At 46.1% G+C, this 23,426-nt stretch overlaps 1 protein-coding gene across 29 annotated transcripts in view; it reads right to left on the bottom strand.

Annotated features, from left to right (window-relative positions):
- Nucleotides 1-23,426, bottom strand: part of CGNL1 (cingulin like 1) — a 177,177-nt gene that overhangs the window by 77,125 nt on the left and 76,626 nt on the right. For 18 of the 29 annotated variants that reach the window (XM_089310439.1, XM_089310440.1, XM_070054252.2 and 15 more), the window contains 5 exons: nucleotides 19,453-19,554; nucleotides 18,798-18,946; nucleotides 17,066-17,201; nucleotides 6,692-6,904; nucleotides 3,916-4,035 (listed from right to left, as the gene is read on the bottom strand). In XM_089310439.1, the coding sequence (XP_089166565.1) occupies nucleotides 3,916-4,035; nucleotides 6,692-6,904; nucleotides 17,066-17,201; nucleotides 18,798-18,946; nucleotides 19,453-19,554 (720 nt within the window). The remainder of the gene's footprint in view (nucleotides 1-3,915; nucleotides 4,036-6,691; nucleotides 6,905-17,065; nucleotides 17,202-18,797; nucleotides 18,947-19,452; nucleotides 19,555-23,426) is intronic. The other 11 variants (XM_070054257.2, XM_070054259.2, XM_070054258.2 and 8 more) reach the window with 2 other exon arrangements.

Raw genomic sequence — 23,426 nt, 5'->3', positions numbered from 1 at the left:
CCTGTCCCAAGCCTTCTGCACATGCTGTTTCCTCTGCTACACTACTTGTGGAGTTCTTAAAATCATCCTTCAGACCTCCATCCTCATTTTCCTCAGGAAACTTCCCTCCTGCTTCCCTCTCTCCACTTCCAAGTGCTCATCACAACAGAACTATACCCCTATACATGTGATGATCCAGAAACCCCATTGTCCATTTCATTCCTACAACCTAGCACAGTGCCTGGCATCACCGAAATATTCCCTAGGAATCTGCTTAGTTAATGATGATCAACAAACTGTTCATTGAGTGGAAATTCCCAAAATCACAGCAACGACCCACTCCCAGGGGATCAAAAACTAGGGCTACTGAACATCAGAACTGCCCAGTCCATTTAAGCCCCTTCCCCTGGTTGTTCCACAGCACAGGTGTGACACGGGCAGGTATTCTCCTCCCTCTACCATGGACACTCAGATCTAAAGAAGGTAAGACATTGTGCAACTCCATGGGTGACTGTTCTGAGGCCTGGACAAGGTGGTTTGGGAGTTTTGTCTTTTTATTTTCCTTTTTCTCCACCCAATGAAGTCTCAGCACTTTCTCTTTACATGGCATGTGAATGTACTGGGATTTTCTGGGTCACCTGGGCACCCTGGAAGTCCTGCCCTTACCGTCCCCACTGGAACAGGTAGAAAATGCCAGGCTGCTCAACCAAGCTCAAGGCTCCCAGGTGTGGTCCCTGAGGATGGTCGCATGTCCCACCTGTCCCGGTGTAAGCAATCTCCCTGACGTCACTCTTCCCGAGTTCTTCTTTCTGCACTGGGATGCTGCGGCCAAATCCTCTCCAGGACACAGCAGCAGCCAAATCTACTCCACTCCCCCAAAGGAAAAAACAAAAACAAAAAAACCCACTCCTTCCTGACAGCACCCCAGGAAGGCTGCAGCCTCTGCTCTGTCCTCCCAGCCAGGAAAAGTGGAACGCTCCGTAAGAATGCTGCATCTTGTAAGATGCACTCCCTCTGGAAATCTTCACTGTAACTGGAATCTAACGGATTTTTTAAAAATAAATATATTTTAACCCATCCCCAGGACAACATCCATTCTTCTGCCTTGCAGTTAGCCAATTTAAGCTTTCTTGGTCATTCTCATCGTTTCAGATTTACTAAGGGGAATTGGTTCCAAAGATGTGGTAATGTCTAGAATCTCTTGCAGAAACTTCTTGGAAAAGGAAGATTCTTTTTCACTTCTGATTCTTAAGAATTTGGTACCTAAAAGGCACTTAGGGTATCAAATTACTGAAGATGTGCTATATCTCTCCTGAAATTAGCCACCTAAAGCAACAAACCTGTTGTGATCGCCTCAACCACAGCACCTATAACCTTTAGTTTTAAGATTTATTTATTTGAAAGACAGAGTCACAGAGAGGCACAGGCAGAGGCAGAGAAAGAGAAAGGTCTTCCATCTGCCGGTTCACTCCCCAAATGGCTGTCATGGTGCAGCTGGGCCGATCCAGAGCCAGGAGCCAGGAGCTTCTTCCAGGTCTCCCATGCGGGTGCAGGGCCCAAGCATTTGGGCCATCCTCTACTGCACTCCAGGGCCACCGCAGAGAGCTGGGTCAGAAGTGGAGCAGCCGAGACTTGAACCGGCATCCATATGGGATGCCGGCACTGCAGGCAGAGGCTTTACCTGCTATGCCACATTGCCAGCCCTAGTACCTGTAACCTTGTCATTCTGTTTGTTCATCCTGTTCCCCACAAGAGCCTGGTGGGAAACAGAGCAGGGAAAACCTAGGAGTGGTGGGGCAAAGGAGTTGGGAAGCCCGTATTTGATTTCCCGAGATTGGGTGACACTGTCAGACAGTTGTGTGAACAACTCACAAGCAGCCAAAATTAAAGGGCTGTGTTGGAGAGGGAGAAAAATTCAACATCACTGAATTTGAAAAAAAATTCTCATTAGGGCCACAGAATATAAAAGGTGGACATTGTGTGAGAAGGAGATTACAGGATGAGGAACATGCCAGATCGGAGTACAGGAGACCGGGTATGTGACGACATAATGCACAAGTGGTCCGCTGTACGAAATTCCTAGATTTCTCATTAATTTCACCCAAGAAGGCTCCCTTCTCCACGCTCTCCCCTCACGGCACCTGGCCGCTCCTCTCCGGGCTGTGTATCCGGGCCTGCCCATCCTCCTGCCGTCCACAAGCCCTTTTCTTCTCCCTCTCTGTTCCTCCCTCCTCCGGGCTGAGTCACGGTCCGCGTGTCACCCACCCACCCCTGTGACTCTCGCACCCTGCTTCTCGCTGTGTTCATTCCTCTTCGCAGCCCTCACAGAACTGAGCAGCAGAACCTGCTCTCAGCAACTGTTCGGTGAGCCCATCTGTAAATGCCATGTTGAAAAATCCCCCAGGGGGCTGGCGCCGCGGCTCACTAGGCTAATCCTCCACCTTGCAGCGCCGGCACCCCGGGTTCTAGTCCCGGTTGGGGCGCCGGATTCTGTCCTGGTTGCCCCTCTTCCAGGCCAGCTCTCTGCTGTGGCCAGGGAGTGCAGTGGAGGATGGCCCAAGTACTTGGGCCCTGCACCCTATGGGAGACCAGAAGAAGCACCTGGCTCCTGCTTTCGGATCAGCGCGGTACGCCGGCCATAGTGCGCCGGCCGCGGCGGCCATTGCAGGGTGAACCAACGGCAAAAGGAAGACCTTTCTCTCTGTCTCTCTCTGTCCACTCTGCCTGTCAAAAAAAAAAAAAAAAATACCCCAGGGAAGTGAAGGATGGCGGGACGGGCTCCATGCCATCATCTTCTCCCTTGTGCACTCTCCTGAGATACGTGCTGCGTGCTGGGCATTCTGAGAGTGCCTGATGACCCCCAAATCATATTACCTGGCACAGGAGCCAAAGTGGCTCTTTTATCATCCTCAAACTACCAGCAGCTTTTAGAGGCAAAATTTGTCCTTCCACGATCAATAGGAGCATATTGATATTGCTCTTAGCAGACAAGATTTGTCCATTCTCGTGGGAAATAATTTTAATTCCTAAATGAAAGCCCCCAATCAGGCTAATGCTTGGTCGTGGGATTTTCTGGGAACTCTGAGGGCATCTCCCTTGTTGGCTCTCCATTCCTGGAATCCACATTTAGCAACCATCCAGCGACTGCCATGCACAATGGCCAGACCCGAGCACGGCAGGGGAGACAAAGCAGAGAATCAAATGTGCAACAACCCCCCAGTCTCTGAAAACGGTAGGGTCCACGGAGCAGCCAGGGAAGTTCTCGAAGGAGCTGGAATTTGAGCTAAGCCTAATCTCCGAGAAATCAAGAAATTCTGCTGTGTGTAGTTATGGACGAGGGAAAGAGAGGTTAACTGTGGAGAGGCCTCATTTCACTGCCAGATGGTACTCATTCACCTCCCCAATGCCATCCCTGCGCCAAAGGGCTCCGGCCACTGCCACAGACCCCGGGGGCAGTGGACATTTCCTTTTCTAAACCGAAAACACAGGCAGGCATTTGGCTTAGCAGTTAACTGGGAAGCCTGCATCCCATATCAGATTCCCCATGTTTGAGTCCAGGTTCTGCTTCCGATTCCAGCATCCTGCTAACACACACCCTGGGAGGCAGCAGATGTTGGCTCCATTGGTTGGATTCCCGCCACCCACGTGAGAATGAGTTCCTGACTCCCAGCTTTGGCCCACCCATTCCTGGCCATTGCATGCATTTAGGAAGTGAGTGAGAAAATGGGAGCTCTCTCATCTCTACTTTTTGCCTCTCAAATAATATTTTTTCAGATGGAAAACACATCAAAGGACATGGAACTGAGAAAAGCAGCGTGCTATGAAATAAGGTGCCAGGGAATGAACAACCCTTTCAAAGAATGTTTGATGGAATCCCCTAAGAGACCAGGAAAACCCATTTCTCTGGCAAGAAGGGACGTGAAATAGTTCACATACCCCAAACCGTGCCTGCTCTGCCAGCGAGGCACGATCCTTCCTGCAGGGCGAGGAAATGCTGCATGGCCCCGGTGCTCGTGAATTCCTGCGTGGTGAGCAATCAGGCTCTCTCCTTTGTGGCTGCAAAAAGCACGATTATGAGGTATCCGTCCAGAATACCTCTGTGGTGTTGCTCATTTCCTAGTTTTCACCAAATGTTCTGAGAGTTTACAACTTTTAATGCTCAAGCGCAGGCCAAGATGAAGTGCTTGATAATCAAAAATGATAAAACAGCATTTTACAGGTTTTTTGGCCTAAGACAGTGGCCAACAAAACTAGCATAAATGATGAAAGGAGGTTGGACTGTCTCCTAAAACCTGTCGAACAGACCTTTCAATGGGATAAAATTCCTTAAAGAAATGCCAGCTTTTGTCATAATAGTGATTCTTTCTTCTGGGGCATAGAAAGGCTAAACACTGGTGCACAAATTTAAGAAACATTTTTTACCAGATTATAAAATCATATCTAATTGCTCTCCTTCCAATATGCAATAGAATCTGACAATTATTCTATATTGCTATCAAAAACCACGTAACAGATAGCATCTATCTACTAAATGGACACATTTTAACCCATGAAAGGATCTCAGCACAACTGTTCAGCAGTCAATTTCAGAAGCAAAGGCTAGGGGCGGCACCTTGGCATAGTGGGAAAAGCTGACATGTGCAGTGCCGGCATCCCATGTGGGAGCCGATTCGACTCCTGGCTGCTCCTATTCTGATCCGGCTCCCTGCTATGGGCTGGGAAAGCAGTGGGCCGTTGGCCCAAATGCTCGGGCCCCTGCACCCATGCAGGAGACCTGAAAGAAGTTCCCAGCTCCAGCTTTTATGGCAATTTGGGGAATGAACCAGTGGATGGAAAATCTCAATCTCAATCTCAATCTCTCTCTCTCTCTCTCTCTCTCTCTCTCTCTGTAACTTTGCCTTTCAAATTAATAACAAACATTAGGGAGAAAAAAACAGCAAAGGCTAGCAAGGTGTATGCTGCAGTTCGAACACGATTTGGCTCCCTGGCTCATATAGACTTTTAAACCTCGAAGTCCAACGTAGGCTCATACATTCAGGGTGGAAGCGTGACCCAACAGCGGCCTCTGAAGGAGGGTGTCCTTGCTGGTGCACACTCCACTGTGTCCTAAGAGGAACCCCTTGGAGTTACCTCCCTATCACTCAAACTCCGTGTTCTCCACCAGTGATACATCTGGACTAGCCTGCTTGTCATTTCCTTCTCAGATTGACGTGGGTCAAGGCAGTTCTCTCTCCTGAATCGACATAATGAAAACACTGTGAACGAACCACAAGGCAGCCCTATCAAAGGGTCGAAATGCAGGAGCCTAAGTCTCCACAAAGGATCTCAGATATTCTCTTTCCCCTATCGTGTTTCATTTCTCCACTCAGAGCTATGATAGAGAACCTAGAAGGTTCTAATAAAATACCTTCCACCCCATGTGTGTGGCAGTTTGATTTTCCCTAAACCTTGGATCACACACAGTTCTCAGCTACCCTTAAGTCAGCCACCCAGATTACTCCACACTGACATGAGCTTTGATATGCTGGGTGTAAGGGTGATTTTTCAAAAATGACAATTCAAAGAGAAGTCGTTTTACTCTGGAACCCACTGGATGTACCTAGCAAAGCAAGGGCACACAGAAGTCAAGAAAAAGGACATCAGGCTGTTGCACAGCAATGAACTGAGACACAAAAAGCACATGTGTCCCCTCAAAGCAATGAAAATTTAATCAGTTCTGATTTTCTCCCTCGGATTAAATCAAATCTCAGAAAAAAGCTAAGATTAGAAAGTCAACAAGAGGCTTTGAAAACTGCCTCAAAGTTATAGTAGCCCCAAAACAGCCTGTTTCCCAGACTTTCTATTGTTACAACAAACAAACCCATCTTTCACTTCTTGTCCTTTGCAATTATCATGACATAATTGAAAATCAGTGAATCACCATGGGGCTTCGGAGAGAGGGTTCCTGTTAGCTCTGAGCTGTCAGTGTCGTCACAGAACAAAACAATATCAAGCTCTTTCTTATCATTTTCAACCTATACTTTGCAGACACAAATGATGTCATCCTCTGTAATTCTTCTCTTTCCCTAAAGATGGCATGATATTTCAAAGCATTTTCCCCAGCAAAACGTTGCTTTTCTCTGCTTCTATGGCCAACATGAAACCCGCAGCGAAAGACTTCAACATGACTTAGAATCTATTTGTAGGAGCCAACAATTCAATTAAGAGAAAAATTAACTTGGAAGGGTTTGGGCATTTCAGCCAATTCTCCTTTGCATTAACTTTGCTGACGAACGAAACCAAATTGTGTAACAAAAGCCAAAAGGCACAGAGGTGAAGGAGTCCAGAAAGCTGGGTCCTGGCTGCAATTCTGCCTCTCTGAGCAAAGCCACACAACGCCCCAGGCTTCTGCAAGAACACAGCTCACTCCTCGGCCTGCGGCTGCAGAACTTGCAGAGGTCACAGGGGCATTTGCGTCTTAGCTCCTGCGTTAGCATTCCACCATGGTTCCTGACCGCGTTTACATGTATGGACTTTAAAAGGTCAACAGCAGAACTGTGGTGCTTACTCTTTGTGAACGAGCTCTATTTCCACGACCTAACTAAACTGAGTTTCATTGCGTAATTAAAAGAAAGGAAAACATTCACCGGGGTGTAAGAATCCATCTGTTCCCTAGCCAGGTTCCTTGCCCTGTCCCGACATCCTCTGCGGTCTGATGGGCTCGGGGCCTCACCTTGGTTGCTTCCTCCACGCTCTCCCGCAGGGCCTGCAGCTCGGCATCGTACTGCTCCTTCAGTTTGTCCATCTCCTGGTCGTGGCTGGAAACCTCTTCTTTGAGGGCTCCCTTCAGGGCAGTGAGCTCCCGCTCCCGCTTTCTCAAGAGGTCTTCTTGCTCCTCTTTGGTGATCAGCAGGTCCTGGAGGTCTTGTTTTGCCTGTAGGAGCTCCTACGGAGCAGGAACGCACAGAGGAGAGATGGAAAATGGCACACGTCTGTCAGGCAGCCCTGCGTCTCTCCTCCAGCTCAGCCAGGGCAAGGGCCATCTCCCCTGTCCTGCCCAGTCCCTCTCCTTCCTCAGACCACACACCTGCTCAGAGCACCACTTCCTCTCCCCACCCCCGTACTTCTCACATCCCTGGATTCTTCTGTCCTGGCTTTTTGCAGATTTTATGGAGGGCCGGAAAGCAAAATTGATTTCATGTTTGTTAGTATTTTGCCATCTTATTCCATCTCGGTGCAATAGTTTTCTGTCCTTGACAACACCCTTTAAGTGCCACTGCTTTGCGGAGGACATGTCGACTGGCTGGCCTGGCCTGCCTCTTGCCCTCCTGCAATCCTGCACTAACCCACAGTCTTCCCTCCATCCACACTCCTAACACTCAGGGGATGACTGACTGTTTTCCTGCTATCTCATTTGCCCATCTGAGCAGAGCTCGGTATTCATATTTTCTCTTCCTTAAATGCCAGAGTCCGTGAGGAAAGTCACAGAACTGGGACAACAAGTTCCCCTACGAACCACATAATCCAAACCCGAGTGTGGCCTGCCAAAGGCCCAACCTTTTTCTTTCTTCATCGCCATTGACCTTCTGCGTGCTCCACCAGCTTGGGCACACCCTTCCCGGTGCACGCCCTTCCTCCCCATCTCAACTCTCCTCTTCGCTCCAAGGCATCTCCCCACCCAAAGCCACTTCAAGGAAGCAACTGCCCCTTACCAGCCTGCCCCAGACTTTACTACTTCAGTTATCTTCTCTCGACATCCCACAAGCACCTCCCCTTCAAGCTGTAGGGCTCTGGGTTTTCAAAGCCTCCTTCCTGATCACCCATTCACTTGGCAGTGTCTTGCTCTATAGCTTTGTCCCTACCCTGCTAAGAGAGCGTGACTCACCGTACCCAGAGGCCTCTGCGAATTCATTCCTTGATTTCCTTGACCCCTCTCTGATCCTCCCTGCCTATCCCCTTAAGATTCTCCCTCCAAGTTCAAAGGCAGCACAATCCCCCATTTTCCTCCCTTGGGCCACTTTTTCTGTGGTAATCCTTTACTGGCTTGGCTCTCCCTCTTCTCAGAACCTAAGGGTCATCTCCAAGAATGCAGCTTTGCCTTCTTTATTCTCCTTTGGCAAGCTCACATAATATTTTCCAGCTATTAATTCTACATAAATGACTCCCAAGCCTTTACTTCCAACCCTTCTCTGCAATACCACATCCAGGGACCTGCCCAGCACATCCACGCAGGCCGTCTGGGCACTGCAGATTCGGCAGGGTTTCAAGTAAATCCATAAGGCTCCTTTCTTTCCTCTTACTTTGTTCATTGTTCTTGTGAGCAGCACCACTCGCCACCTAGCAACAGCCTGGATTTTTCTCTGGTCCTCAGCCCCCGCTCCTTTGCCAGGTTCCCTCATCACCTGGGGTGCAGATGTTGCCCACAGCCATGCAGCTGCCCCCCTACATCTCATCTCCCACCTGCAGCCCCCAAAGTAAGATCCATGCAGCATCCTCAGGCTGGAGTCCCAACATCTCTGAAGACCCAGATACAATGTAATCTCTTCCATGAAGTCTTCCATGAATTCCTGTCATGAGTACTCCTAGGACTTTTCTCATGGTACTTAACACTTTTCACCCTGCAATCATGTCATGTATTTTGATGGCTTTTTTAATCACTCTACTATAGTAGACTATCAGCTTTATGAAAAAAGTATAAAGATCTGGTTTGCTATATTTTTGATGCATGCATTAATGATATTGAAAGCACGCATCTTTTCTGGATATAAATACATTAACGTATGCATGACAGACAGCCATTCACTTGTGGCTTCAGAATAAGAACACAATACTGTTGTCTCAGAGCACCTGGGGAATGAGAGCAAGGGCTGCCCCCAGGGCCCAGAGGCAACAGTAGATGTTAAGCTACTTTCCTCTCAAGAACTGTGACCCACGAGGCTGGCGGTGTGGCTCACTAGGTTAATCCTCCGCCTGTGGCACCGGCATCCCACATGGGTGCTGGGTTCTAGTCCCAGTCACTCCTCTTCCAGTCCAGCTCCCTGCTGTGGCCCGGGAGGGCAGTGGAGGATGGCCCAGGTGCTTGGGCCCCTGTACCCACATGGGAGACCAGGAGGAAGCACCTGGCTCCTGGCTTCGTATCGGTGCAGTGCCAGCCGTAGCGGCCATTTGTGGGGTGAACCAACGGAAGAAGGAAGACCTTTCTCTGTCTCTGTCTATAACTCTACCTGTCAAATTTAAAAAAAAACTGTGACTCCTGATGGCGCCAGCGCTGTGGCATAGTGGGTAAAACCACCGCCTGCAGTGCTGGCATCTCATATGGGTGCTGGTTTGAATCCTGACTGCTCCACTTCCAATCCAGACCTCTGCTATGGCCTGGGAAGGCAGAAGATGATGCCCCAAGTCCTTGGGCCCCTACACCCGTGTGGGAGACCAGGAAGAAGCTCCTGGCTTCAGATTGGCTCAGTTCTACCCATTGCAGCCATCTGGGGAGTGAACAAGCAGATGGAAGTCCTCTCTTCCTCTCTGCCTCTGCTTTTCAGTAACTCTGTCTTTCAAATAAATAGAGAGGGAGGGAGGGAGGGAGGGAGGGGCATGGAAACCTCCTTCCTTTTTCTCTAGGACATGCATATCCATCGGACCAGGGTAACCTCTGTAGTCCCATTGTGAGGCAGCGCTGCACAGGCTAGACCAAAGCCATCAAGTATCTAAACTAGCTTGCACAGATGAGCACAGAAGAACCAAGAGACCTATCCAGGGAAGGAGGTCAGCTCCAGTTCTTCCAAGCGCTGACACACAGATCCTATAAAACAATACCCAGTCCCGGCATTCACCAAACGGGTGCTCAGCTGTCACTGCCCCACGCCTCCCCCATCACTGTTGCTGCTGGCCGCCCTGGAGGGCTTCCTGCAGCCTCCAGCCTGTGCCTTCAGAGCAGCCATTGCTATCCTGACCCCTGCTTCCTGCTTTTACTCACACATTTCTCAATTGTTTTAAGGATAAGGCGATTCCTCTTCCCACACTTATCTTTTCCAAGATTCATCTGTGTTCTGTGTTGCCTTTGTGTGCTGCCGGCCAATGCATGGCCAGGACGAGGGTTTCACTGTCCATTCTATCCCAGTCATGCTGTTATCTGCAGCTCGGGCTGTTGCTTAAGTGGACCGGGCTGCACATGTCCAATCAGATTACACCCTGCCATAACACAGAGGAGACTTGAAGCTTTCCAGTTTAGAGATCAACAGGCACAGGAGGTTCCCGAAACTTGACTCCATCACCTTAGGCTTTAATCATATCAACTCGAAGAAGGGCAAGGAAAATATACAAACTTCAGAATACAAGTAAGCACACACTAGACACGAACAGGCCTCTGTGTGACTGCAACCAAAGAAAACAAGGGGAAGCTTTGCCCATTCAGAATCGATGTCCTCACAATCTTTATGCCTTCAGAATATTTCCATTCATAGCAAGTGGGCATAAGATTAAAAAAAAAAAAAAGTCCAACTAGATAGACGGGCAGGAAAAGGTTGACCGTGTTTGATACTTACTGCATAGTAAGAAGTGTGGTAGGCATTTCTAAAATTCCAGAGATGACTACCCAAGGAGCTGAACATTATTCTTCTTCATAAATAAAAAAAAAAAATTGCAATTCTGAGACACTAACTTGCCTATGACAGCATCCAGACTGGATCCCAATGCCCTTCCAGCAACTATCAACTGACCACGAAACCAAGAGGCAGCAGGCCAAAGAGCAAAGGATTATCTGTCAGGTGCAAACAGCACAGCGTCCAGTGCTTGGCTACAAGTGCCTTTAAGGAGGTCCAACTCTTACCTAAAGCAAAGAACCATGACCAGAAGCTGAGAAGAAAAGAAAGGAAAACAGAAAGAAAAAGAAGTACCTTTGGGAACAGTGGCTATCCTAACAGCAGGCACCATGAGAGTGGGCCCTGGACTGTCCACAGCAGCAACTTAGCTGCACAGAGAAAACTTCATCTCTGTCTCTCTGTCTGTCTCTGTCTCTGTCTGTCTCTCTCTCTCTCTCTCACACACACACACACACACACACAGTGTTCACAGGGCCTCTCCTCCATTTCAATAAACAGAAAACAGGCAGAAGAGGGTGTCAACCCTCTTCTGAAGCATTTGCGTCTTGGCAAACTCAAGGCAGAAACCACGCCTGGAATCAGGCCCATCCTGTACCACCACAGACTCTTGGAGATGGTGTTTAGCCCAGCAGTTACAGCACATCCACACTGGAGTACTTAAGTTCAGCACCCAGATCCTGACTCCAGCTCCCCACTCACGCTGACCCTGGCAGGCAGTGCTGACAGCTCATGCATTTGAGTCCCTGCCACCCACATGGCTGACCTGGATGAGTTCCTGGCACCTGGCTTCAACCCTGGCCCAGCCTCAGCTGTTTTGGGCATTTGGGGAGTCAACTGGTAACTGGGATTGCTCAATCCTGCGCTCTCCCTCTCTCTCACACTCTGTCTCTAAAGTAACTAAAAATTCTGAAAGTGCATTTAGATTTTCAGAAAACCTCACTATTACACACTTGGAGAGATGTTGCATATAGACCCCCTGCTCCCCAGAATAGAAGGCAAAGCATTCACAGACAAAGAAGCAGGTAAAAATATGCCCTCTAAGCACTTTTGCAACTTGATTTTAAAATAACATTTTTTGAGAATCAGCCGTTTAACAGTCAATTATTTGGCTTATCCTAATAAAACAATGTACTCTCTACTATTTCTTCTTTCCTTTTTTTCTTTTTTGGTCAACTATTTTATTCTCTCTCAATGTTATTTAAAATTCCACTTGGGGCTGTCACAGATAGAAAAGAACCTGGGTCCCTAAACTCATGGAGACATTTAAATCTCAGAGTCTGATGTTAAGGGTTGGCGGATTAAGGGTACAGACTTGATCTCCATCTGAGAGGCAGGTCTGGCGGGAGGTCTTTAGGTCCCTGAGGACTTGCCCAGGAAGACTGTTCTTGTAGGAGGGCTGGATACACAACCTCAACATGTGATCCTTCTACACACTTCCACCATGGCCAGCCTGTACCACATATAGACTAACAGGGTCGCCTGATCCTCAACTGTGACCTTCCAAAGTGGCAGCCAGAATAAACCTTTTCCTCTCCAAGAAAAAAGCTCCTCTCAGGTAGCTTAGTTTAAGCAAGGGCCTCCCTATGGAGCCATCCCACTGTAAAATAGTAAAGGAGATTTCATGAAAAATCTGGTCCATGATGAAGACACAATATAGGTCCTTCGTCTTTTCCAAACTTTGCACAGCTGAAATGTTTGACGTGCACTGTGTTTCAGAGTCTAAGTCAAACGTCAAGGAAAACTTGGCCATGTTTATCATCTGTTATCAAATTCCCACAGGCCACTCCTTAGTAAGACAGGAAGAATAAATTCAAAGTGACAAGGAGACGGGGTCTCTTTTATTTGTGATGTAGAGACCTTAGATCATGTTTTAAGTGTTGCTGACAAGTCAGAGGAAACTGATAAAAGCAGTGGGGGTGATTTTCCAGAGGGGAAAAACCCTCTGGCCCAGAAAAACTAACTGTGCCCTCCTAACTCTGCCTGTAGAAAGGCAGCTGATGACACAGGACCCACGTGGGAAAAGGGCAGAAACCGGGAAAGCCAGCACACCAGGAATGTCTTGAGAAAAGATGTGCTCTGTTTCCCATTACTGAGCATCCCATTAGCAGCCTCTGCTCCAGTTCATGTCACCACGTCGCTCTTCTATTTCAGCACAAATAAATCTATCAGCTATTTGATTATGTTAGATTCTATTAACATGCATGATAGTGTGTTTAAAGAGGCGAAGCAGGACAGGTGTTGTGGCAGAGCAGGTTCAACTGCCACTTGCATGCCAGCAGCCCACACTGGAGTTGCCTACTCAAGCTCTGGTTGCTCTGCTTCCCAACCAATTCCCTGCTAACACACCCAGGAAGGCAAATGATGGACCACATGCTCAGGTCCCTGCCACCCATAGGGAGACCTGGATGCGGTTCTTGGCTCCTGATTCAATCAGGCCCAGCACTTGGCTGGTGCAGGCATCTGGGGAATGAACCAGTGGGTGGGAGATCTCAGTCTCTCTGCCTTTAAATTAAAAATAATCTTACAAAAAAAAATAAAGAAGGTAAAGAAATATATACTTCATGTTAGAATTAGTCCCTTTAAAGGTAACTTTTTAAGTCATATAAATCCTGAAGATTATTTACTCATTTGCTCCACTGTTTGGCACTATGCTAAGCACAAAATGGAAGAAACAGCAAGTAGGCTTTGTTGAATTAGGTTGGCTGATAGAATAAAGAGATTAATACAGAAACAGAGGAAGGTCAAATGGGCTAAAATAGAGACTCTAAAAGGTTAGAGGACTCAAAGGGAAAAGGCAGTGATAATTATAGGTTCCAGTTACTGGGAAAGATCAGCAACTTCAGCCACTTCCCTCCAGCGAAGATAATCTCTCTCCCTTTTAGAGGCGAAGAAGAGTCCACACAAGAAGTCACAGAATATGGCAAAGTCTTACCCTCCACTTAAATTTGTGAAGCTACACTCTTACTGGAACCATAAACTCCTCAGTGACATCATTTCTGGGAACTTATCCTTAGGAAAGGTTTTTCAAGCAATAAAGGATACATGTGAAAACATTCACCCCAACATTTGTTTATAATTGCAAAGAAAGCAAACCACAGAAATAGAGAATAAATAAATGTGTTACAGTTTATCTCTTTTAAAAATGAAATAGAAGTGTCATAAACTTTAATAAGAAAAATGTTTCTGAGATATTAACTTTTAAAAACAGGTTTTCAAAACTCTAGGGACACTGAGACCGCCCTTCCTATTCTATATAGATGGGTAAATGAAGTCTATCAATGGATTCGGAAGGAAACAGAAAATGTAGAACTAAAAATAGCAGTTTAAGATACTGGGAAAATCTGTGCCATCCCTCATTTAAAAAAAAAAAAAAAAAACAGAGTTAAGATGCTGCTCAGTGCACCACCTCCCGTGCCAACACCTGGGTTTGAGTCCCTGTCCTGCTTCCTATTCCGCTCCCTGCTGATGCACACCCGGGGAGGCAGCAGCTATAGCTCAGGTACCTGTGTCCCTGCCATTCCTGGCCTCAGCCTGGCTCTGCCCTACCTGTTGGGGATATTTGGGAGGTGAACTAATGGATGGAGATATCGGTCTCTGTCCCTTTTGCTGTATCTCTACCTTCCAAATGAATAAAGACAAATTTTTAAATAGTATTTTATGCTGTTTTAACAGTACTTCAATGATAAATACACATATTTGCAAAGTCCATTACTAATATGTCTTGTCTAACTCTGAGCCCTGAAAGAAGGTAGGGCCACAGGAAGTAGCCTAACACCATGAACATGGCGGCTTTTAAGGAAACATTTGATAAAAAGAGAAACTCCAGGTGGTAAGGACCAGCTCCAAGACCTCAGGAGCAGAGGTCCGTGTAACAGCAGAGGGGCAGGCATTTGACGCAGCCATTAAGATGCCCACATCCCATATCCGAGTGCCTGACTCTGCTTCTGATTCGCCTTCCTGCCAGTGTGCACCCTGGGAGGCAGCAGAACAGCTCAAGTACATGGTCTACATGGGTCCCTGCCACTCATAGAGGGGACCTACACTGAGTTCTTGGCTCCTGGCTTTAGCCTGGCCCATCTGTAGCTATTACAGGTCTTTGGGGAGTGAATGAGTGGGTAGTAGATCTTGATTTCTCCTTCTCTGTCTTTCAAATAAAATGAAAATAAAAATATATAGCAACAAACAGATGGACATGTGGGGTAAACGAAGTTATCCTCCTCTGCTTGTGGGGAAAGTGAATTCACGAGCACTCCTGTGCTGTGAGGCTGCTGGCGCTCTGCCCTCAGCTCCTGCCAAGTCAGGGGAAGAGAAGTCTAAGATCTTCGGAGAAGGAACTCAAATCTCTCCCAGGGAACTATTTCAAAATGAAGCAGGGCAGGGAGTGAGCAAACAGCTGATAACCAAGACTTAACAGGGAGCCCCAGGAACTGAAGGGCCAAGAAAGGGACAAAAGAAACACATAAGCGCCAAGGGGAACGAGGCAGAAAACTGCATACTAACTGGGGGCCTTCGTTTCTTGACTTGCAGGGGTGCAGGGAGTCTGAGAGGACTTTGTTCTGAATTATCTATCGTTTATTTGACTGTTGCTACAAACCAAAGCCTATAAAGAAACATATTTCAAAACTTTGCCAAAAAATACAAGTGATGATAATGTTACAGCAGCAAACATCCAAATAGGTGTAGTGATACATTTTTTTTGACCCTCAATTAATGAAAAAAAAAAAAAAAAGGCAGATGTTCAGAACCAGCATGCCTGCTTTCCAAGCATTTAGTGTGTGTACCTAACTCCTCTACAGAGTGGTAATCTAATCCAGGAAAGAGACAGTAATGGTGCTTGGCAAACCCTGTAATAAATGCCCAGCCGGGCATTACCCAGTGCCTAATAGATTATCAAGAGGGAATGATCTGGGAGCCCTTATAGGCAAAAGTCAGACGGACAGCTGGGTACATAGCAAACACATTTACTCATTCCTTTGTTAGCATATCGTGAACCCTTCCAACCATCCCCTAAATCTTCACTGACTGATATCCAGCTCAGCGCCGCAGCACCTGCTACCCACGGGGGTCTCCGGAAAGCTCAGGGCCACGTGCATCTTGACAGGAACTAGGCAGGGATTTCAAAAAGTCTTTGCACCAAAATAAATGCATCTTTAATTCTGTTTTTTCCACAAACACTTTGAAGGCCCCTTATACACAGTGTACAGTGCTGAGCCATCCCTGCTGCTGTCATGGAGCCTGTAGTCTTGTGGCCAGAAGCAAAGCAAAAGGTAACCTGTGTTAAGTGCTCTATGGGCATTCATACACTCTTAATGTCTTTCAGATGTTTTTCCATAAACAACACACTTACCACGCATTTTTGCCCAAAACTTCAGCCTGAATCTATTAAGGTTTAGATCTAATTTCCAACTTGCTAGAAACACAGAGGGGAGTGGAACAAGTCAATGGACTCCATAAGGAAACAATCAAATCCGGAAGGTGGGGCACGGCTCCGGTCTCCAGAGAAGGTCAAAGAAAGGGAGAAAGTGCAAAGGGGCTGGGATGGCTGCAGGAGGCAGGAAGAGCTGCACCACGGTAAACTCCATCGGAGAGACGAAGCAATGAAAGCCAGGGGATTCCTGATTAGATTCTGGCGTAGAAAAAATCACTATAAAACGGACTTGGGGGATAGGACAGATGGAAAAATTTAACTAAGAACTAAGCATTAGAATTATTACATATTGGGGCCAGCACTATGGCATAGTAGGTTAAGCCTCTGCCTGCAGCACCAGCATCCCATATGGGCGTGGGTTCAAGTTCCAGCTACTCCACTCTGATCAGCTCCCTGCTAATGGCTTGGGAAAGCAGCAGAAGACGGCTCAAGTGTTTGGGCCCCTACCACCCATGTGGAGACCTGGAAGAAGCTCCTGGCTTCTGGCTTGAGATCACCCCAGCTCCAGCTGTTGCAGCCATCTGGGGAGTGAACCAATGGATGAAAGGCCTCTTTATCTCTCCCTCTCTCTGTAACTCTGCCACTCAAATAAATCCTCAAAAAAACAAAAGCATTATTACATATTAAAGCGATGATTCCTTTTTTAGGTTTGACAAGGATATTAGGACTACGTAAAAAAATTCCCTAATTTTTCAAAGGTACATACTGAGAATCTGAGGAATGAGGCATGGTATTATCTGTGATTTCTCTTGAAAGGATTCAGCAAATAAGCAAAAAATACTAAGATAACAGAATGAAGGGAGGGAGGGAAGAAATACAGACAACCGTTGAACCTGCCTTAGTTGGCTATGGGTATTAATGCAGAATTCTTTCCACTTTTCTGCATGGCTGAAAATTTTCCTAAGACAATGTTTAAAAACTATTACATACGGTTCTCCTGCAGATTCTAACCTTAGGTCCGGAAGGAACAAACGTACAGGAAATAAAATGGTGTGTCACACCCCAGTCCCTCCACCCAGCCCAGCCCTCCAAGCAGGCGAGGCTGTCCGCTGTCCCCTGACCCCACACAGCACCGCTTTACCTCAATCAGAGCACTCTTCTCACTGTCCTCGGACTGCTTTGCACTGTCCAGTTCATCGTGCATCTCTGAGAGCTGGTCCTGGAGATCCCGGATTTCAGTCTGGTGCTGCTCTCGTTCCATCTTCACCTGGAACAGCCTGGCGGCGGAGGAAAGAAGAAAGCGCATCAAAGACTCTCCTGGGCTCTGCGGATCTTCTTCCCATCTGATTCAGACCTTCAGATGCTCCCACAAAGTCATCTAAACAAAGCCACAAGGAGCCTCTCATTCTATCGCACAGAACAAGGATACGCCAACCTGGAAACGCACTTTTAAGAACCCATGGCTGTGTCTGAATTCACCCAACAAGTAAGCAGTCCAATCACTGACGTGGAGAGGGCTACCCAGAGACATGTAGGGTAACAGAGTTTGGACACGGAAGAGGAAGTGACAAAACCCAACTTTGTTGATTTTTTTTTCCCCCACTAAAGCCATCCCACCTTACTCTACACTTGGAGAGTAACAAATTATGATCTAGACCAATCTAGCCCATACCTGTGTTTGTAAATAAAGTTTTACCGGAACACAATCATGTTCATTCGTTTATACACCCCTTGGCCATTTTCACAACACAATGGAAGAGCTGAATGGTTGCAGCAAGACTATATGGTCTGCAAACCCTAAAATAATCACCATCTGACAAGACAGTGTTTGCCAACTTCCCTGCTAACCCAAACTCAGACTCATTGCACTTTTTTATTTTGCAAAGTCTTTACTACGCTGCCCTAAGTTTTCTGATTTTTTTTTCTAGCTTCTGAATTTACATTCCATGGTTGTTTTAAAAGCAGAAAACACTACCATCAGAATTGTAAAGGCAACCAAATGCCTTTATTGGATAATGTCCTAGTTTTCTTGAATTTCCTTCTAGATTTCATTCCTACCTTTCACTTAAGGTGTCATGTACACAGAGCTTCACAGCACCGTGCATCGTCAGATCTTGATTTTAGTTTTTTATTTTTTGGAGGGGCAGAGAGAACAAGTTCCCATCTACTGGTCACTCCTCAAATGCCTACAATGGCAGAAGCTGCGGCCAGAACGAAGAGCCAAGAACTCAATCCAGGTCTCCCATATGGGTGGCAGGAACCCAATTATTTGAGTTCTCACCACTACCTTCCAGGGTCTGTGTTAGGGGGAAGCTGGAGTAGGGGCTGGAGCTGGCAACTGAACCCAGGCATCCTGGTGTGGGAATGCTAGGCTAACCACCTGCTCCCCAGAAACAAGATCCTCTAACCACAGATTTCAATACAGCATAACGGCAGAGCTGCCTGAGACTTGACTTTCCTTCTCTAGATTTAAAACAGATAAGAGCCACCTGTCAGAGACCAGCACCATCTAAGACAAAATTCACAAGTGGGAAGACGGTGGAGGCCATGTGACACAGGCTTTTCAAAAGCTGGGCCCAGACTCCTCCTAACATCAGGCTCCCCAGATAGCTCCACTCTGTTCCCTGCTTCTGACTTACCTGCTCCGAGATCCACCTTATGGGCAACAACTCGACACGACATAATTCAAGGTGCACCAAGAACGTTCGTACTCAGGAACCTCCCTGCTGTCCGGCCTACCCCATCACCAGCCTCACAATTCTACAAGGATCGGAAGGGGAAAGGAAGGGTCGGCAGCCTCTGAATACGCGGAGGCTCTGGCTCCACACAACGCGAGAACCAGAAGGGCGGCAGGTGCTTCCGCCGGAACTTACTCCTCCAGGTTTTTGCGGAGCTCTCCTTCACTTTCTTCCAGTCGCTGCTTCAAGACGGAATTCTCCTCCACCTTACTGTCGTGCTGGCTTCGGAGCGCTTCCAAGTTTGCTCTCATTCTCTCTCTCTCGTCTTTGATGTTCTCTTGGTTCTAGGATGAAGCAGTGCGATTTTTCATGCACCACCACTGACTGTGTATTACCGTCATCCCACAGAAGCCTCCTTCTAAACACTAACGGATTCTATGTCTCTGCTTTTACTTTATTAAGCATAATCAAACTACCTAATTAAAGCACAGAGTTCATAATTAGCATGTTAAATATTTATATTTAACACTTAAAAATAAATACTTATATCTAATGAATGCAGTGCTTCTGAAAGACAGACCAACATGGCTAAACCTCATTCTGCCACTCCTATTACTTAGCTCAGAGGTTTCACATACTAAACATTCATTAATTTCCTACTGGCCTGCTTGAATCCAACAGCATAGATTCTACTTCAGATACCAGTAGGCAAACACTCACTGATGACAGGAATGTTTCTTTGCAGAAAACAAGAACTGGCTTTCCTTCCACCTGGGCATCCTAATGTGCTTAAAATATTCCTTATCAACCAATGCAGAAATGAATAGAACATAAATGAAAAACCAGATACCTTGATTTCTAGTTGAAGCTGTCTCTGAAGTTCAGCCACTTCTAGGGTCAACTTATTTTTCTGTTCCAATAGATCTTTGACTTCAGATGAGGAATCAGAAGCCTATAATTAATTGCAAAGATATCCCAATTTAAATGTTCATGATGCTTACTTTTAATTCTCTTCTCCCAAAATATATAGACAGATAAATTAAACATCTTAAGATCCAACTGAAAGGTCAGTCCCTACAAAGGCATTTGCCCAGTTTTGCAAAGTCAATCACACTGGCCCATTTGGGACTCCAGCAAAATTTATTCTACAGTGTTTTCTGAAAAATCACAGGAATTACTTCGTCAGCTATTTCAACATCAGTCCAGTATGACTAAAGCTTGCACGGCTGGTACATTTGTTGAAGTCCTTAAACAATTCTGGAGAGTATTATGTAACATACTAAATTTAAGTTAAACTGAAAAAGCTTCTTCAAAATAAATCCTAGATTGCAGGCCATAGATATCAACAGTTTAAAAAAAAAAATCAGGAACAGAACCTCTTTGGAAAATAATTGGGGAAAAACATTCCTTTTTCTATTTTAATGGCAGAACAGGTTAACATCAGGATTTCTTTAAGTGTATGGGTTTCTTATGAGAACTAAAACAGTAGCTTATGAATGTCTGAAGAGTGGGACCATGTTTTATGCATCTCTATACGTTCAGAACCCAATACTTCTTCCATATTAATAAAATATCACTGACTACTTAAATTCTGGTTCTGTCATGACAGAGTAGCCCTTATCAGATTTATCCTCCCAGAGAAAAATGATGAAATTTAGGTAGAGTTTATAAAGAATTGTTTGCAGGCTGCAAACAACAATCAACACAGGCAGTAAACCTGAAAAGAAGAAATACATGGGGTAACCTGAATTCCCCAATTCTTCCTGGCTGCATTTCTAAACCACAGCACAGCAAAATTTTAAAAACCTAAATGATGGGGCCAGTGCTGTGGCACAGCAAGTAGAGACGCCGCTTACAATGCCAGTATCCCATATGTGTGCCAGTTCGAGACCCGGCTGCTCCACTTTTGATCTAGCTCTCTGCTATGGCCTGGGAAAGCAGCAGAAGATGGCCCAAGTCCTTGCACACCTGCACCCATGTGGGAGACCAGGAAGAAGCTCCTGCCTCTGGCTTTGGATAGGCTCAGCTCCGGCTATTGCAGCCATCTGGGGAGTAAACCAGTCGAAGACTCCACTTCCCCTCCCCCACCACCCCACACCTCTTTGTAAATCCATCTTTCAAATAAATAATCTTTAAAAAAAAATTTAAAAGCCCAAACGATGTCATTAGGGAACTGCAAATTAAAGCAACAAGATACCACGGCACACCTATTAGATTGGCCAACATTCAAAATCGTCAACGCCAAATGTTGGCAAGAATGTGGAACAACAGGAACTCACTGCTTGTGGGAATGCAAACTGGGACAGCCACTTTGGAAGTCTGGCAGTTTCATACAAAACTGAACATGCTCTTACCGTACCATCTAACACCTGCGCTCCTTGGTGCATACCCAAGTGAAATGAAAACTGAAGTCCACGTGGATGTTCATGGGAATTTCATTTACAACTGACAAAACTTGGAATTAACTATGATGTCCTTAGTAGGGCAATGGATAAATTGTGGTACATCAGAAAATGGAACATTACTCAACATTAAAAGGAGCCAGCAAACCATTAAAAGACATGGGGAAACTTGGGCGCCTATTACTAAGTGAAAGACGTCAATCTGCAAAGGCTACCCTCTCTGATTCCAACCACATAGCATTCTGGAAAGGACAAAATCATGGAAATGGTACAAAAGATGACCGGTTGCCAGAGGTTAAAGAAAAGAAGACAGCTCATAGAGGATTTTTAGGGCAGTGAAACGGCTCTGTAGGATGCCATGATGGTGAGTATGTGTCATCACTCGGTTCCCAGAATCCACAGAATGCACAACATCAAGCCTGAACTCGAATGTCAGCTATGGACTGGGGCGACAGTGACGTGCCGGGGAAGGTCCACTGACTGTCACGATGTCCCGCGGTCACGCAGGATGTGAACAGTGGGGGGGAGCATGTGTGGGAACAGGACAGAAGAGGAACTCCCTGTACTTCCCACTCCATTTTGCTCTAAAAAGGTAAATTTCATTTATTTAGGGGGGGAAGGGGTCCAAACCAGTCAGTGACAAATCACTGATGAAGGAAGGCGAGTACAATTTAGAGATATTAACCAAACATGGATTTCAGGGTCAGGATACTGATGACCAGAAGCTCTATAGAAAAAGTTCCAAAACCTTGAAGAAAAAAAAAAAGCACTCTTGGATTCTTAGATCATTCCTAAAGTGTTTATGAGTAGGGTAAAACTCTAAGAGGCAGCAGAGAAATGCTGCTAAGAGACAAAGAATCCAACAGAAACTTCACAGGTTGCACAATGCTCAGGAGACATTAGGGTTCCAACTCAGCCAAAAGAGAGAACCCTCCACAGACCACCCTGGCATTCCTTTGAGACCAAGAAGAGAATACAGGCCATGCCACAGAGTAATGGCAAGTAGTGATGGTAGGTTGATTCACCCTAACAAGGCCTGAACAATCCAGTCATGGTAAACTGCAAGTAATTTAACTGACTGTCAGAACAAAACTCAACATTGTTCAGTGGCTGATATTCCAACCCAGAAGGTGCATAACTTGTTATCCACTATAAGAATGTTGCAGAAGGCAAAGAAGTAAGCAAAACGGACCGATAATCAATGCATAAAAAACAGAAGCAGAGATGATGCAAATGTTGGAATTGGCAGATAAGGATTTCAAAACAACTATAATTAATACTATTTTAAGGATTTATTTAGTATTTATTTGAAAGGCAAAGTTAGAAGGAGAGATAGACCAAGAAACCTTCCATCTGTTGGTTCACTCTCCCAATGGCCACAATAGCCAGGGTTGGACCAGGAGCCTCCTCAAGGTCTCCCATGTGGGTGCAGGGACCCAAGCACTTGGGCCATCCTCTGCCTCTTCCCAGGCACACTAGCAGGGAGCTGGATCAGAAGTGGAGCAACCATATGGGATGCCAGCAATTGCAGGCAGTGGCTTAACCTGCTATGTCAGAATGTCAGCCCCAGTATTTTTTAAAGAGAAAAGTACAGACAACATGGATAAAAAGATGGAGGATTTCAACGGATTATTAGATTCAATAAACATAATCAAGTGAATATTCTAGAACAGCAACACACAATATCTGAAATCTAGGAACTCATTGCAGGAGCAAGGAAGAAGTTATTCCTTTCAGGGACATATCAATAAGTAAGCCCTAAAAGAAGACTGACATAGCTTAAAAAAAAATTAATCAACTTGAAAGGTTATTAGAAAATATCCAGAATATCTGATGCATCAAACAAGAAGAACACACAAAGAATAGACCACAAAAGATGTAAGGGACATGACCAAAACTTTTTTTTTTTTTTTTTTTTTTTTTAGATCTATTTGAGAGGTAGAGTTACAGACAGAGAGAGGGAGAGACAGAAAGGCTTTCCACCCACTGGTTCACTCCCCAGATGGCTGCAATGGAGCTGAGCCAATCTGAAGCCAGGAGCCAGGAGCTTCCTTCGGGTCTCCCATGTGGGTGCGGGAGCTCAGGCTTTGGGCCATCTTTTACTGCTTTCCCAGGCTATACAGACAGCTGGATCAGAAGAGGAGCAGCCAGGACTTGAACAGGTGCCCATCTGGGACGCTGACATCACAGGCAGAGGCTTAACCCACTACGTCACAGCGCCAGCCCCACGACCAAAACTTCTAAAATAGAAGTTATCAGAATCTGATAGAGCTGAGAGAGAAAGCAAAAGAAGCCACTCTCAAAGAAATAACCAACCACCATTTTATCAGTTCTGATGAACATTTGCAACGTATTGATTCAAGAGCTGACAGATAAACACAAGGAAAACCACACGTAGGCACATCATACTCAAACTTCTATA

Source organism: Oryctolagus cuniculus, chromosome 12, assembly GCF_051225735.1.
Source record: "Oryctolagus cuniculus isolate XC-2025 breed Fujian yellow rabbit chromosome 12, ASM5122573v1, whole genome shotgun sequence".
Classification (NCBI taxonomy): Eukaryota; Metazoa; Chordata; class Mammalia; order Lagomorpha; family Leporidae; genus Oryctolagus; species Oryctolagus cuniculus.
The sequence above is the reverse complement of the archived record's forward strand: the minus strand, read 5'-3'. Positions and strand labels throughout refer to the sequence as shown.